Source organism: Podarcis filfolensis (genome assembly GCF_964270895.1).
Source record: "Podarcis filfolensis genome assembly, chromosome: 6".
Taxonomy (NCBI): Eukaryota; Metazoa; Chordata; class Lepidosauria; order Squamata; family Lacertidae; genus Podarcis; species Podarcis filfolensis.
This window is the reverse complement of record NC_139609.1, coordinates 8,390,390-8,405,719: the sequence shown is the minus strand read 5'-3', so window position 1 is coordinate 8,405,719 and position 15,330 is coordinate 8,390,390. Positions and strand designations below refer to the sequence as shown.

Here is a 15,330-nt window from a genome sequence, read left to right as displayed (position 1 = left end):
CTCCTTTTCCCTTCCTCCCCCACAACAAACACTCTGTGAGGTGAGTGGGGCTGAGAGACTTCAAAGAAGTGTGACTGGCCCAAGGTCACCCAGCAGCTGCATGTGGAGGAGCGGAGACACGAACCCGGTTCCCCAGATTACGAGACTACCGCTCTTAACCACTACACCACACTGGCTCTCAGTAGTGTGACACTGTTTTAGACAAAGGTGCTTAAGATTTTTTCTGAGCCTTCTGGCATTTTACAACAACAGGTTCCTCAACTGCTAAATTTGCGATAAATTTTTGATTCAAGAAAATGGAAGCCTACTGATTTTTTAAAATTCTGATATCCCACGTTGGACTTCAAATTGTTATGTTGGCTGCTCTGAAATCAATCGCATTGGCGAAGTGACAATTAGTTGGTTTGTGTTTGGCGGCCAATCATTTGGGTAAGCATGAGATTTCAGAACTCGGCACTGTCTCCATGCGCCTGTCTGGGCTCCTGTCTGGGTTTGTGCCGTATTTTTCGCTCCAAAAGACGCACCAGACCATAAGGCGCACCTAGTTTTGGGAGGAGGAAAACAAGAAAAAATTATTCTGAATCCCAGAAGCCAGAACAGCAAGAGGGATCTGGCTTCTGGGATACTGTGTGGCTGTTTTGGCATCTGGGATAACCGCGCCAAGCCTCTTCAGGGCAGCGGGATGAAGGCTCCCCCTGCCCAAAGAGGCTGCACAGGGCTAAGGCAGAAGCCAGGACGGTGCATCGCTGAAGGGGCGCTGCACAGTTCTCCCTCTCTGAGAGGGAGAAGTGCGCAGCGCCCCTTCAGTGAAGCTGGAGTAGGAACAGAAGGAGTCTCTTCTGTTCCTCCTCTGGCTTCGCATGACAGGCGCGTCACTGAAGGGGCGCTGCGCAGTTCTCTCTCTCTGTGCAGTGCCCCTCCTTCACAGGAGAGGCGCTGTGCAGAGAGGGAGAACTGCGTAGCGCCCCTTCAGCGAAGCTGGAAAAGGAACAGAAGGAGACCCTTCTGTTCCGCCTCTGGCTTTGCAGGACAGGCACTACGCAGAGAGGGAGAGCTGCGCAGCACCCCTTCAGCGAAGCGGGAGGAGGAACAGAAGGGGCGCCATAAGACGCACTCACATTTCCCCTTACTTTTTAGAAGGAAAAATGTGCGTCTTATGGAGCGAAAAATATGGTAGTTCAGTGTCTACAACGTTGCCAGATTCTTAACTAGAGCAAAACACCTCCCTGATGCTGCGTTTGCCCCTCAGTGCATTACTGATAGGAGGCATTCCTGTTTCTCTTTCGCAGGATGACTAGAGAAACGGGCTGATCAGAAGGAACATTTTATCATATGTGGTGGGAATGTAAGAAAGTAAAAAAACTTCTGGGAAATGATATATAATGAGATGAAAAAGATGTTGAAATATACATTTCTTTAAAAAACCAGAAGCATTTTTACTTGGCACTATAGGTGAGGATATTAATAGAAAGGATGTAAAATTGTTTTTATATCCAACAACAGCGGCAAGAGTATTGTTGGCTCAGAAATGGAAACAAGAAGAAATACCGATGAAAGAAGAATGGCAGACAAAATTCATGGACTACACAGAATTGGATAAAATGACAGGAAGGATTTGAAACCCGTGGGACCAGAGATTTACAAAAGATTGGAAGAAATATACAGACTATTTGAAGAGCAACTGTAATCAGCAAATTACGCTACAAGAAGTTCTGTAAGGAGAAACATATGAAATATTGCAAAGAAGAGAAAGAAGAGAGATATTAGTTATGAGATTTAAACGTAATAATGAAAATAAGAAATGTAAATCAAATAAATAGATTGGAAAATTTTCAGATGTGATAGAAGTCAAAAAAATTGTATAAGATGTTAAAGTATGTTTAATTATTGTTGAGAATGATATGTTGAAAATTAATTTAAAAATTATATACGGGAAAAAGAGAGAGAAATGGGCCGATCAAATATTTCCCACATCTATCCATATAGGAGAATGAAATAGGGAAATGCTTTGAAATGGATGGGGAAGGGGGGAGAAAACAGTGCAGAGAAGTCTGGGGGAATCCTGTCCCATGAAAGAAGGGTGGCCGTGTTCCCCCGCCACCCCAGACACCTGCTCGCCAAATCCCTCCAAATGATGGAAAGTTGATTCTGCTTTAGCGTGGCAATGCTTTTAATTAACTCTGCCTTTCAAGCCTTCCTCGAACAGGGTAGGAATTAATTAATCTTTAAGACTCCTCCTGGTGTCACATGGGAAAGGACTACAGGCGGTTTATATTGTCTGCCGTGACCTCTGCGCAACCCCAAGGCTCACTGGGGGAACGATGAAGAACCGGCTTCGTGTATGAAGATGAAGAAATTCTTTGGTTAGAAGGAATTAGGAAAAGGAGGGATGTTAGTACACTTTTAATTGGAAAAGGGGCTCCTCTTTCACAGGCGCCTGTTTACTTAGGCTTGGACACTGGGGCTCAAGGGAAGGAGTCATTGAACTGAGGGCTTTGCAGATTATGGGCAGCATATGGTTTCCAGTGCTTTGCTCTTTATTTTCATTTTCTCATAAAGTGGTCCTAAGTTTGCATTGTGCTCCTTGTTCCCTTACGTTTCTGACTGGGTCTTTAAAGATACATCTATGCTGACTGGTCAAGTATATGCCATAATCTCATAGCCTCAGAATTAAATGTCTCAGGGGAATAGTCTGTCCTTCCTCTTAGGCACAGAATGATAGAACCATAGAATTGCTGAGTTGAAAGGGACCATGAGGGTAATCTAGTCCAACACATTTAGTCTAGTTTCCACATTTATTTTGCTTTTTAGAAAACTTTACATTCTGCCAGTCAACGAAACAGGTTCTCAGGCCAGCTTGTAGCAAATCAGGACAGCCCTTTGAGAAGTTAAGCTGAGAGGATTAGACCGCAATATAGAAAATATACTGGTGCTTTTAGTTTACATGTGAGAGCTTAATGGCCCAATCCTACTTATGACTAGACTGTACTGAAGATAGTGAGACTTATTTTTGAGTAAATGTGGTTTAGGGTTGGATTACACAACTCTGTTGTTTATCATCAGCATCTACGTAAGAAACAACAACCCCAATCTCTATTCAGGCCCAAATAAACAGAACTGGACTCCTTGATTAATTGTAGTTCAGCAGCTTCACACCAGAGAAGCCTTTAAAATGTCTTTGTTCAAGTATGATTACCTTAAGAGTGTGGGGTGTGAAACACAGGGCAGTCAAATACAACATTCCTAGAGTGGACATGTTTAGACATGAAGAGGAATGTTTGTCCAGACAGTAGATAAACTTCCTGTTTCCTCCTGTGCTGGAACAAACTTCCTCTACATGTGACCAGAGGTGGGCGTGACTTTACCTGTGCAGGTAACAAAAGCACAGGACTGACCACCACATCTCTCTCTCCTCCATTTTGCTTTTGTCGAAGAAGCATCAGCCTGAGATACTCTCTTGGCTTCCAGCCAAGGAACAAAGGACAAAGGAACTATCTCCCTATGGGATAGATTCCAGGTGTATATATTTTGTAACTTAAGTCTGCCTTCTGGGATCCATCTGTGAACAGAATGAGCGAGTAAACTATTTTATACTTTTATACAAACTGTGTCTCATCTATTCTTTTTTAAGAGGGAATAAAAGGGGAATTACCAGGGAACTTATTTTAGTGGCTTAAGCAAGCCTGGCAAACCTATCCACTGTGTAAGTTTAAAGGTGACTGTTACTCTGCTAAACTGTAGAACTTGTTAACACAAGTTGGGAAGGATATAATTAAACAATATATCCTCTCCTGCCTCCCTGAACATTCCCACAAAGAGTGCTCTGATTTCTGGATGCTGCCATTTCTCATGTCAGATTTGGGTTCATTTATTCCAGAGGTAGTGAACCTTTCTGTTCCGATGGGACACCCTACACCACCACAAGCCAACTTTGACAGGCAGACAGGGCCACCCAGCTCTCATCCAACTGAAGTCATAAGGGTGTCAGGTGATTCACAGGTAGGTCACTCACCTGCCAAAAGTAGTCCATGGGGCTGGGGGCGGATGGCTTTAAAGCACCATACAAGACTTGCAAAGAACACTGTGCGGTGCTTTTAAGTGCCAATGATCAGCAGCAATGGAAAGAGTCTGAGGCTCAAGGGAGACTAGCTGTCTGCAACCAAGTACAGGTCAACTACCCAAGACCTGCAAGAGGGAAGTGTCATTGACAAGTATTGGCTATAGACCACTGGAAGTATGTTGGAGCAACTTCGGCTTTGAGCTGTAGATGACATCAAGCTGTGCTCCATTGTCTTCTCTTCTAGGAATGTAGTGTAGCAGAGATCTAGGTTTGCGCAAGGAAAGTGGATTAAAGCACATTTTCTTTCTTTAGGGGGAAAGAAAGGTCAGATTGTCCTTAGGAAAGGGATACGGATGGGATAGATATAAGATATATGTTCAAAAATACGGTAAAGGTTCGGTGGTACATGACCCCAGTCAAGCTAGCTAAGATATATCACCTGTCTGATAACAAATGTTGGAAATGTAAGGAGGCAGAAGGGACATTTTTTCATCTCTGGTGGACCTGCCCAAAAGTGAAGGCCTTCTGGGAAATGATTTACAATGAACTGAAAAAGGTATTTAAGTATACCTTTCCCAAGAAACCAGAGGCCTTCCTGCTGGGCATGGTAGACCAGAAAGTGTCAAAGAAAGATAGAACTTTGTTTATGTATGCTACCACAGCAGCAAGAATACTCATCGCAAAGAATTGGAAGACACAAGATTTACCCACGTTGGAGGAATGGCAGACGCAGTTGATGGACTATATGGAACTAGCTGAAATGACCGGCAGAATCCGAGATTTGGATGAAGAATCAGTCGAGGCGGATTGGAAAAAATTTAAAGACTATTTGCAAAAATACTATAAGCTGTATGAACTTTAAGACAGTGCATGTTCTTGGAAAGGTTACGCTTTAGCAAATATGATTAAGCAAATGGTAAAATTAATGACAAATGAGAAAAGAAGTCAATGTGAATCAAACATTTTATGTTTATTTTAAAAGGTAACAAAGTTAAGATACAATATACTGAATATGGGTACATAATAATGGAAAGTTCCAACAAGGTTTGAAATAAGGTAACAAATTGCTGATATTGCTACTACAAAGAACGCAGATCTGGAAGGTGTGGGGAAGTCCAATGGTTTTCTTTTTTGTTAAAAAAATCAAAAATTGTTTCTTGTATTTGGGTTTTTCTGTATTGTATTGAATTGTCAAAATTATGAAAAGAAACGTAATAAAAATTATTTAAAAAAAAAAAAAAAAATACGGTAAAGGTTCACTATCTGTGCTAGCATTCGATTGATGTTGGAGAGAGACTGAGTTGAGAAATAAGACCAAGGGTACATATTGATATAGGAATGTATTCGATAAAATGTAAAGAAATATACAATAATAAGAGTACATTCATTTGTAAAAAAGGAATATACAATAGGATAGACAGGAAGTCCAAAGTGTTGGTATATATATGATTTTGGAATAGTTTTTTGTCCTTGTGTTTTGTTTTGTTTTTTCCTTTAAGTATATAAACTTTGTATACATGCTGAAAATTACAGTATAATAAGCCTTGTGATGTAATATGATAATGTTTACCGATGTAACATAAGAACTTAAATAAATAAATAAAACTGCAAGCAAAAGAAAAAGAAAGAGGAAAGGGACACGGACAAAAAAATGTGTGATAATGACACCACCGGGCAGATAAATCAAAATAAATGCCTGTTGTCACATGTTCTCCTCACTAACAAATCAGAAGCAATGCTCTGTAATGAGAAGACACCACATAACCTCGACATGAAGCTTTGTGCAAGCAAATCAGGACAAATGCTCCCTGAACAGTTCGTCTGGAGGAGTCCTTAATGTCTATTGTTTTTGCATTTCATTTCCATTTGGCTTCCCTCCTTTACTTTTTCAACCACCATATCTTTCCAATTTAGAATTACAATACATGCATCTGATGAAATGGACTGTGGTCCTCAAAAGTTTCTGCCATAATCCATTTCTGCCACAAGACTCTTTATTGCTTTTGCCTCATTCTACTCAGTGCTCGGCGTGATATCAGAGTTGGGGCGTTGTGTTCAATTTCAGGAAATATTCCTGGAAGAAACCTGTGAACGGTACCTCTAAGGGGCAATCAGAGACGCATGACAACCTGGCAGGTAGCCGTGGAATAGGCCTGAGGCTCAATAGGCCAAGTCTGGCAGTCTCGGTCTTCTGCTCCACTGAGCCCAGTCTCCTTCACAGAGAACGTGATGCAACTGCTCTCACTTCTGAGAACTATCTGGGCAGAGCAACTGAGTCTTTTCAATCAAACCTGGCTCTTTCTCATTGCGTATCTAGTTACTTCACTCTATTTACCGCCCGTCTGCCAGAAGATGGCAGCATTTTGCTGGTTTTGTTCTACATGGCAGCTGTATTTTCTAATGTCACCTCTCTGTCAAAACTGTCATTATCAAAGCCATCACGGTGCTGTTTGTGAGGTGGGTGAGTGTGTGAGAGAGTCCGGTCCGTCCTGCAATCCTAACCTTTCTCTGAAAAAGGTCTCATCCCCACTCTTGGATTGTTGTTGTTGTTGTTTAGTCGTTTAGTCGTGTCCGACTCTTCGTGACCCCATGGACCAGAGCACGCCAGGCACTTCTGTCTTCCACTGCCTCCCGCAGTTTGGTCAGACTCATGTTTGTAGCTTCGAAGACACCATCCAACCATCTCGTCCTCTGTCGTCCCCTTCTCCTTGTGCCCTCCATCTTTCCCAACAACAGGGTCTTTTCCAGGGAGTCTTCTCTTCTCATGAGGTGGCCAAAGTACTGGAGCCTCAGCTTCACGATCTGTCCTTCCAGTGAGCACTCAGGGCTGATTTCCTTCAGAATGGATAGGTTGGATCTTCTTGCAGTCCATGGGACTCTCAAGAGTCTCCTCCAGCACCATAATTCAAAAGCATCAATCGTTTCAGTGATCAGCCTCCATTATGGTCCAGCTCTCACTTCCATACATCACTACTGGGAAAACCATAGCTTTTACTATACGGACCTTTGTTGGCAAGGTGATGTCTCTACTTTTTAAGATGCTGTCTAGGTTGGTCATTGCTTTCCTCCCAAGAAGCAGGCGTCTCTTAATTTCGTGGCTGCTGTCACCAGCTGGCAAAAGAAGAAAACTTTTCCTATGTACACTCTTACTCAATCCTGCTCTCTGCCTCTTATCTCTCTCGTTGCTCCAACCAGAGCCAAGACTCTGACATGGAGGGAGAGGAATGCCAGGAGGGGCAGTGGCAGAAACTGCACAAGTGTTAAGGCCCCAGCACCCAAGCAAACAGTCTTTCAAGCCATAGACTGGTATCTCTGAAGGCAGCACCCACTGAATCAGATTCTCCCAAGGGATTGGCACCCTCAAAGCCACAGGGGGTATGGAAAAGTTCAGAAGGTGCCAAGAACCTGCTGAAATTGTCTGTTCCTTGTGATCTGTCCAGGGTACTGAAGGACCAGTTGCTAACTTTGTTTCAACGTTTCTTGGTTTCTGATTGGACGTGCCGTCCCTGCCCACTGCTCAGCACTGCCCGCCCCTGACCCCGACCAAAGATTTGGAAGGTGATCTTGAGATGGAGGAAGAAATCAAGGAGACGACTAAAGGATAATGTGTTGCAACAACGAATCTCACACCGAACGGATAGATGCATGCTTGAGTCATGACAAAGAAACAAAGGGAATCGTAAGAGGCAAGAAGGCTGCCTTCGGAAAATGCGAGTCTTGACCAAATGGGAACAAAAAAAAGGGTACAAACTCAAGGAAAACATATATCAGCTGACAATAAGGCAAGCAAATAAAAAATGAGGAGGATATTGATAATAATAATAATAATAATAATAATAATAATAATAATAATAATTTATTATTTGTACCCCGCTCATTGTTTCCCCAGCCACTCTGGGCAGCTTCCAACAAAGATGTAAAATACACTAAAATGTCACATATTAAAAACTACCCTGAACAAGGCTGCCTTCAGATGTCTTCTGAATGTCAGGTAGTTGTTTATCGCTTTGACATCTGATGGGAGGGCGTTCCACAGGGCGGGCGCCACTACCGAGAAGGCCCTCTGCCTGGTTCCCTGTAACTTGGCCTCTCGCAGCGAGGGAACTGTCAGAAGGCCCTCGGAGCTGGACCTCAGTGTCCGGGCAGAACGATGGGGGTGGAGACGCTCCTTCAGATATACTGGACCGAGGCCGTTTAGGGCTTTAAAGATCACTAAGATAAAAACACTAAGACCAATATTAAAAAAAAATAAATGCATGAGAAGTAGGAAAGAGGTCAGGGAGACCATTAGATAACAAGAGACTGGCTTTGTTGACTGTGCCGCAACTTGTGGAACATCATCTGGTCACCCTATAAAAGTGAGTGTTCTCCGTAGTTGTGCCTGTCCTCTGAGATACCTTCCATCCTTAGAGTCAGTAGGCATCAACTTTTGGGTGCTTCTGGCATTTATTAAAAGCTCGTTTGTTTGTTCAGGCTTCCCCTGATTTGTAGCACTGATCCTACTGCCTTGAATGGTATGAGATACCTGTACTATTTTTGAAACTGAAATGGTTTTGAATGCATTTTTATTTACTTCTTTATAAACTGCTTCAAGATTTATTCGCAATGATAAGTGGAGGGGGGTAATTGGGCAGTTCAAGACAATGAACGAGACTTGACAGAGTCCGAGACCTAGTTTTAACTGAGTTTACAAAACTACCTTTGGGCTGAGGCTGGGCTGCTTCAGTTTGTGGCTGTTGGGCCACAATATTAATCGCTCCTCCTTGCAAAACAACTCCCTGTGCACGGAACACTAACATGTTGGGGAGAAGGCTAAGTCAGAACTCAGACACAATCCAGAAACAGGTTTGTGAGGGAACATTCTCCACAGAGTTTTTTGATGGATTAAGCAGATATGGAGTTATTTCAATCAGATACAGGTTTGTTTGTTTCCTTGTTTCCTTGCTTGCTTGTTTTAAAGTTAGGTGTGTTTTATTCTATTGCTTTTAAATATTGCTCCCTAGAGCTTCAGCTGAAGCTCAACATCAAAAAAACAAAGATCATGGCCATTGGACCCATCACCTCCTGGGCAAATAGAAGGGGAAGAAATGGAGGCAGTGAGAGATTTTACTTTCTTGGGCTCCATGACCACTGCAGATGGTGACAGCAGTCACGAAATTAAAAGACGCCTGCTTCTTGGGAGAAAAGCAATGACAAACCTAGACAGCATCTTAAAAAGCAGAGACATCACCTTGCCAACAAAGGTCCGTATAGTTAAAGCTATGGTTTTCCCAGTAGTGATGCATGGAAGTGAGAGCTAGACCATAAAGGAGGCTGATCGCTGAAACGATTGATGCTTTTGAATTATGGTGCTGGAGGAGACTCTTGAGAGTCCCATGGACTGCAAGAAGATCAAACCTATCCATTCTGAAGGAAATCAGCCCTGAGTGCTCACTGGAAGGACAGATCCTGAAGCTGAGGCTCCAATACTTTGGCCACCTCATGAGAAGAGAAGACTCCCTGGAAATGACCCTGATGTTGGGAAAGATGGAGGGCACAAGGAGAAGGGGACGACAGAGGACAAGATGGTTGGACAGTGTTCTTGAAGCTGCCAACATGAGTTTGACCAAACTGCGGGAGGCAGTGGAAGACAGGAGTGCCTGGCGTGCTCTGGTCCATGGGGTCACGAAGAGTCGGACACGACTAAACGACTAAACAACAACAACAACATTGCTCCCTTCCCCTGGGGTTGGTGTGAATCAGAAATAAAGAACAGATATTTTGCAGCCCAGAGGATTTTGAATTATAAAACTAAGAGCAGATTGGGGAATGTCACCGGGGAACATTTGATATCCTGACCCCCAACTATCACAACAAGAGCCCTTCTGTGGCAGACAGTAACCAGCAGCACCCTTAAGACCCCCTTACCAGAATCAGACGCAGTTGGGCTCACTAGGCTGAGTAGTTCACGCTCCTTCTCATAGTCGCTCTTGCAAAGCAGCTGGTCCTCCTTCAGGACAAATTCGTCCCCCTTCTGAAGCTGCTTCTCGCAGACGCAACAGCAGAAGCAGCCCACGTGGTAGACACTTTTTTGGGCTCGCATGACGAACTCGCTGGGGGCAATGGCTCCAAAGCAGCTGCTGCACTTCACTGCAAAGAGTCTGCCATGCAAAAGGCCCAAAGCAGAGTGTTAGGTTTAGGCCTTGATTGGGGTGGTCAGCTCAGCAGTGGGTTTTGGAACAGACCCCATTACTCCCTTACGTTGCCCCCCAAAAGTGAAGGCTATCTTGTGCTGGAAACGGAAGGCAGAAATTGCTTGTTTTTCTTTCTCTGCAATGACATTGCCCCAAGCTTGTGCTTTAATCTCGCTTTTACTGACAATTTTTTGTGTCACTGAATTTCCGTTCAGGGCAACTAGGGTGCCCTCTGGCTTTCTGAGGAAAATCTCACTCTAGAACACAACTAGCCAAACACCCACCAGTTTGTAGCCCTTATGTCATGGGTTGGAGGGAATATCAACCTTTGAGCTTCTTGAACCTTGCAACAGCCATGTTGCAAGGTGGCAAAGCCCTGAACTAGTCTGAACTAAGGCGCTAAAATATTTCCTGGACTGTGTGGCGGAAGGGGTGGGGAATGACCCAAAGTTTCTCCACTTTAAACGACACACTGCTTTCTCATAAGAGGCAAGCAGGCCACAGAGAAGAGAAGGGCTCGTCTTGCAGAGACAGGGTTGCCATTGCAAACTTTTGATTTCGAACATTCTGGCAAGTGGGCTGCACCTGTGACAGGTTGAGGGTTGAGGCAAAACAGGTGTGAGAGTAATCTCTGTGATCTACTGCTGCCCGATCACCATATAGCTTTGCCCTCCCAGCACAACAAACACACATACAGTGCGTGTATTTGGCAGCTCACGAGAGCCAATGGGGGGAATCACAAACCTGCGGACTTCAGTCTCACATGCAGCAATGTGTGAAAGTGTCACAGTGGCTGAGCTCAGAAACCTGAAGGGGCCGTAACATGTCTACCCAGAAGCAAAAGGTTGCAGCAAAGACAGGAGTTCATGACTGACTGTTGGACATGTACTGATCACATTTCAGAAATTATTATGAAGTATAAATAAAGAGCACAACAAAATTTCTTAGAATACACTGCTTGCCTTCTAGTTAGATCTTGAATTTATCCAGACCTGGGCACCTAAACACTGGTTGCCGTAAATCTCTGTTGACTTAAAACACTTCCCTGCCACCTGAAATATCGCACATGATCTTGTACTGGATTGCCAGCCTAAGATCAACTGATGAAAGACCTACAACTAGTTTAAGACTCAAGAAACCTGAATTCTTGACATGGTTTAAGGTTGCCAAGGCGAGAGAGCAGGGCTCTTGTTTCTTTAACAGCTGTGTGACTGGCAGAAATTCAACCGGTTGGCCCTTTTTCTAGATTTCGTTTATGGGTTTGCCTGTAGACATGCTGTGCCTATCAATCATATTGCTCATGTTCAGCTCCTGGTTGATCCCCTCCAGCCCATAAGTCAACGACCCTTTATGGGGACCCTTTATGGGGTGGGCCCTGGGGATGGCTTCCTATCCCTGCCTTATGCTTACTGAAACCAAGAGGGTCCAAATGGGGATTAGAGGGGACCTCACCTGGTTACGGGATGTGGGTGGTGCTGTGGGTTAAATCACAGAGCCTAGGACTTGCCGATCAGAAGGTCGGCAGTTCGAATCCCCGTGACGGGGTGAGTTCCTGTTTCTCGGTCCCTGCTCCTGCCAACCTAGCAGTTCGAAAGCACATCAAAGTGCAAGCAGATTAATAGGTACCGCTCTGGCGGGAAGGTAAACAGCGTTTCCGTGCGCTGCTCTGGTTCGCCAGAAGTGGCTTAGTCATCTCGCTTTATTGGCCGAGGGAGCCGGCGTACAGCTTCCAGGTCATGTGGCCAGCATGACTAAGCCGCTTCTGGCCAAAAGCAGTGCACGGCAACACCGTTTACCTTCCCGCTGGAGTGGTACCTATTTATCTACTTGCACTTTGACATGCTTTTGAACTGCTAGGTTGACAGGAGCAGGGACCGAGCAACGGGAGCTCACCCCATTGCAGGGATTCGAACCGCCGACCTTCTGATCGGCAAGTCCTAGGCTCTGTGGTTTAAACCACAGCGCCACCCACGTCCAACGGGAGCATAATTTATTGTAATTATTGTAAGCTCTTTTCTTCCTGATGATTATTAGTGTCGAGCTGAACATAGCATGCACAAACTTTTGTGGAGTCATTTCCAGCACCTTGGGCGGGGGCTTAGCAAATGCTTATACTTGTCTATTAGGTGGGGGTCTTACCATGACTGAGGCAGCAGAAGCCCCCCCCCCATCCAGTAAAAATGCTTTCCTGCTCCTTCAAACTGTGGCAGAGCAGCACAGCAGACTGCCCTTAGTTTTGATGGCAATGTCCGAGGCGGGAGAAGAGCAGACATTAGACGGTAATGTATTCATTGTGGAAAAGCAAATCGAAAACCACGTCAGCCTTGTCAATAATGCCCCCCCCCCCGCCCCTGAAAAGTATTCAAGTTTTCACCAAGCTCTCCAAAATCATTCCAGTCTCAGGGTGCATTTTCAGCTTACCCACCAAAACAGCCTAGGCCAAATACTCCAGCCTTACCCCATGGTATGTATAGTGGCACCTTGGTTTACGAACTTAATCTGTTCTGGAAGTCCATTCTTAAACCAAAGCGTTCTTAAACCAAGGCGTGCTTTCCGCATAGCAGCGGGGACTCAATTTACAAACAGAACACACTCAACAGAAAGCGAAACATGTTCTTATTCCAAGGCAAGGTTCACAAACCAAAACACCTACTTCCAAGTTGTTTATAAACAAAGCTGTTCTCAAACCAAGGTACCACTGTATCTGCTTTTTCATATTTAAAGTGCCCCCCAGACCTTCATTTCATCTATTATTTATTGTTCCCAATAATGAAAAATCGAAATATATTACTGATTGAAACAACAACAAGAAGCTGGGCTGATCAAGAAAGGGGGCTTCTTGTCCCTGCAAAATGGACCACCAGTGGTTGTTGCTGGAAGAAAAGAACAATGAAAATGCAGACAGACAGCCGCAAGGCGCTGCACCACATCATATCTCAAATTCAGCCCAGGGAGGAAGAAAAGATAATCTTCCAGTCCTGGCCAGGGATAGCAGCAGGAGGAGGTACGATTCTGTGGTAGACGCAGCACTGAGCTGCCTGGTAACAGGAGACATGAGAATGAGCTTGACCCACTGACGGATGGGAGATTCCTTCGCTGACTTTCTGAAGCACCACTTAACTCTGACAAGCCTGTGGTTTTTGTAAGATGAGCTAACACCACACTGGATATTGTGCTATGCCAGATATTTGGCTCTTATTCTGCCGAGAAGATGCAGAAAACAAAATCCACCATATGGGGAAGCTAATTGCAAACACTTGCTGCTCTTACTGAGGGTCCTATTTTTCAAAGGTCTGCTGAGATCCAGCAACAGCAGCAGTGAGAGCATCCAGCAAACATGCATGCTCTTTTCATGCAGCCGGGGCCCTGCCACACCGGAGACAGAGATCAGCACTCCGAATGGTTCATAAGGACAAAATGTACCGTATTTTTCGCTCTATAGGACGCACTCTATAGGACGGATAGCAGCCTGAAGCCTGAAGCCCGGGGAGTGCAGTGCCAACTCCCACTGCGCTCCCCGGGCTTCAGGCAGCTATCCGCAAATCTTCGGAGCACGCCCCCAGCCCCGCAAGCTCCGGGAGCGGCGGCAAGGCTGCGTGCAACCTTGCCGCTGCTCCCGGACCTGTTCTGGGGGATGGGGTCAGGGGAAGCTCGGGCTTCCCCTGCCCCAGCCCTGCGGCTAAAAATGAAGCCAAGACAGTGAGTAGGATCCACCCTAGGTGCACCCTATGGTCTGGTGCACCCTATGGAGCGAAAAATGCGGTATCTCCTCTCCCTCCCTGACCCTCTCAAAACACAGATGGACAAGTGCTGCTACAGAATCTCCACTAACAGTGACTTCACAGATTACATGAGGGTGAGATGAAAAGTCAACTAGCCTATTCCTCTCTGCCCCCCAGGCCTCGTTTTCACTTCATTATTTCATTACTTGATAGGATAGAGGCCACAGGCTATCACCAAATCGAACACCTGATATAAAACTATCCAGAGCAACTGAAGGAGTTGCAATCAGGTGCGGCTGATGAGACATTTGCCTTCTTTAACTGACTTTCCTTGGCACGGAGCGTTAATTGTGAAGCTATCACAGATGGAAGGGGGTGTGTGGAAATAGATGGGATTTCCAGGGCTGCCCCTCCCAACGAACAACATTTTTCTGACATGACAGAACAGAAAGGAACGTGATTGACAGGGGCTTCTAGATTGTTGTTTGTTACCATGATAGTTGCATGTGACGCATTTGAATAATGACCTTCAAATCCCTCCAGAACATGCTGTGGAGAGTCAGGGATTCCATGATAAATACTGGACGGACACAAGAACTCCCTCCATCTCTTTATCCCACAGCTTTAGCTGCCATTAATGTGCATAATGCGTTTTCCCCATCTAAAAGGAAATGGAAACCGGGGGGGGGGGAGAGAGGAGAAACAAACTGCTCCCCCCAAATCAGGTTGCTTGGAGGGTGGTCCCCCTGCCCCCCCCACCAGTGCAGTGCTTAGAAAAGCATAGAAGCCCAGGCTGAGAAAGAGGCAGTTGGTGGGTGATCCTATCCTGTGGGCTCTGGGCAGCTTATAGCAATTGCATCAGAATCCATTCCTGTCTCCGAAGGACTCACCATTTATTAAGTTTGAAGGCTTAAGAAAACAAAGACGGGCAAAGAGAAAACAATAAATTCCATCCACACCCTATTCCCTCCTTGCTGTGCTTATTCTCTTAAGTTTCTTTCAAAACACAAAGTTTCTTCTACAGTAGTTTCACTTCCCCATCTAATTTTTTTTTAACCACAAATGCACAAATGCACGGAAATGAAATAATACATTAAAACGATGATAAAACTTTGGTTCGTTTATGCTTCTTTTACCATGTTGGAACGATCAACGATGTGGACATACCGTAAACAATGCCGTCAACCTTTCTTTCTGATATTTGGTAAGTCTTGAGGTGAATCTGAGTTTGAGATAATGACAGCTTGCGTTGGTAATACCCTGGTTGGTTTTATGGGTTGTGGATTGGAGGTACAGTGGTACCTCGGGTTAAGAACTTAATTCGTTCCGGAGGTCCGTTCTTAACCTGAAACTGTTCTTAACCTGAAGCACCACT

General features: G+C 44.9%; 1 protein-coding gene across 1 annotated transcript in view; it reads right to left on the bottom strand.

Moving 5' to 3' along the window:
- LMX1A (LIM homeobox transcription factor 1 alpha) overlaps positions 1 to 15,330 on the bottom strand; it is a 75,312-nt gene that overhangs the window by 11,743 nt on the left and 48,239 nt on the right. The window contains exon 4 of the mRNA XM_083621661.1: positions 9,968 to 10,200. Within this exon, the coding sequence (XP_083477787.1) occupies positions 9,968 to 10,200 (233 nt within the window). The remainder of the gene's footprint in view (positions 1 to 9,967; positions 10,201 to 15,330) is intronic.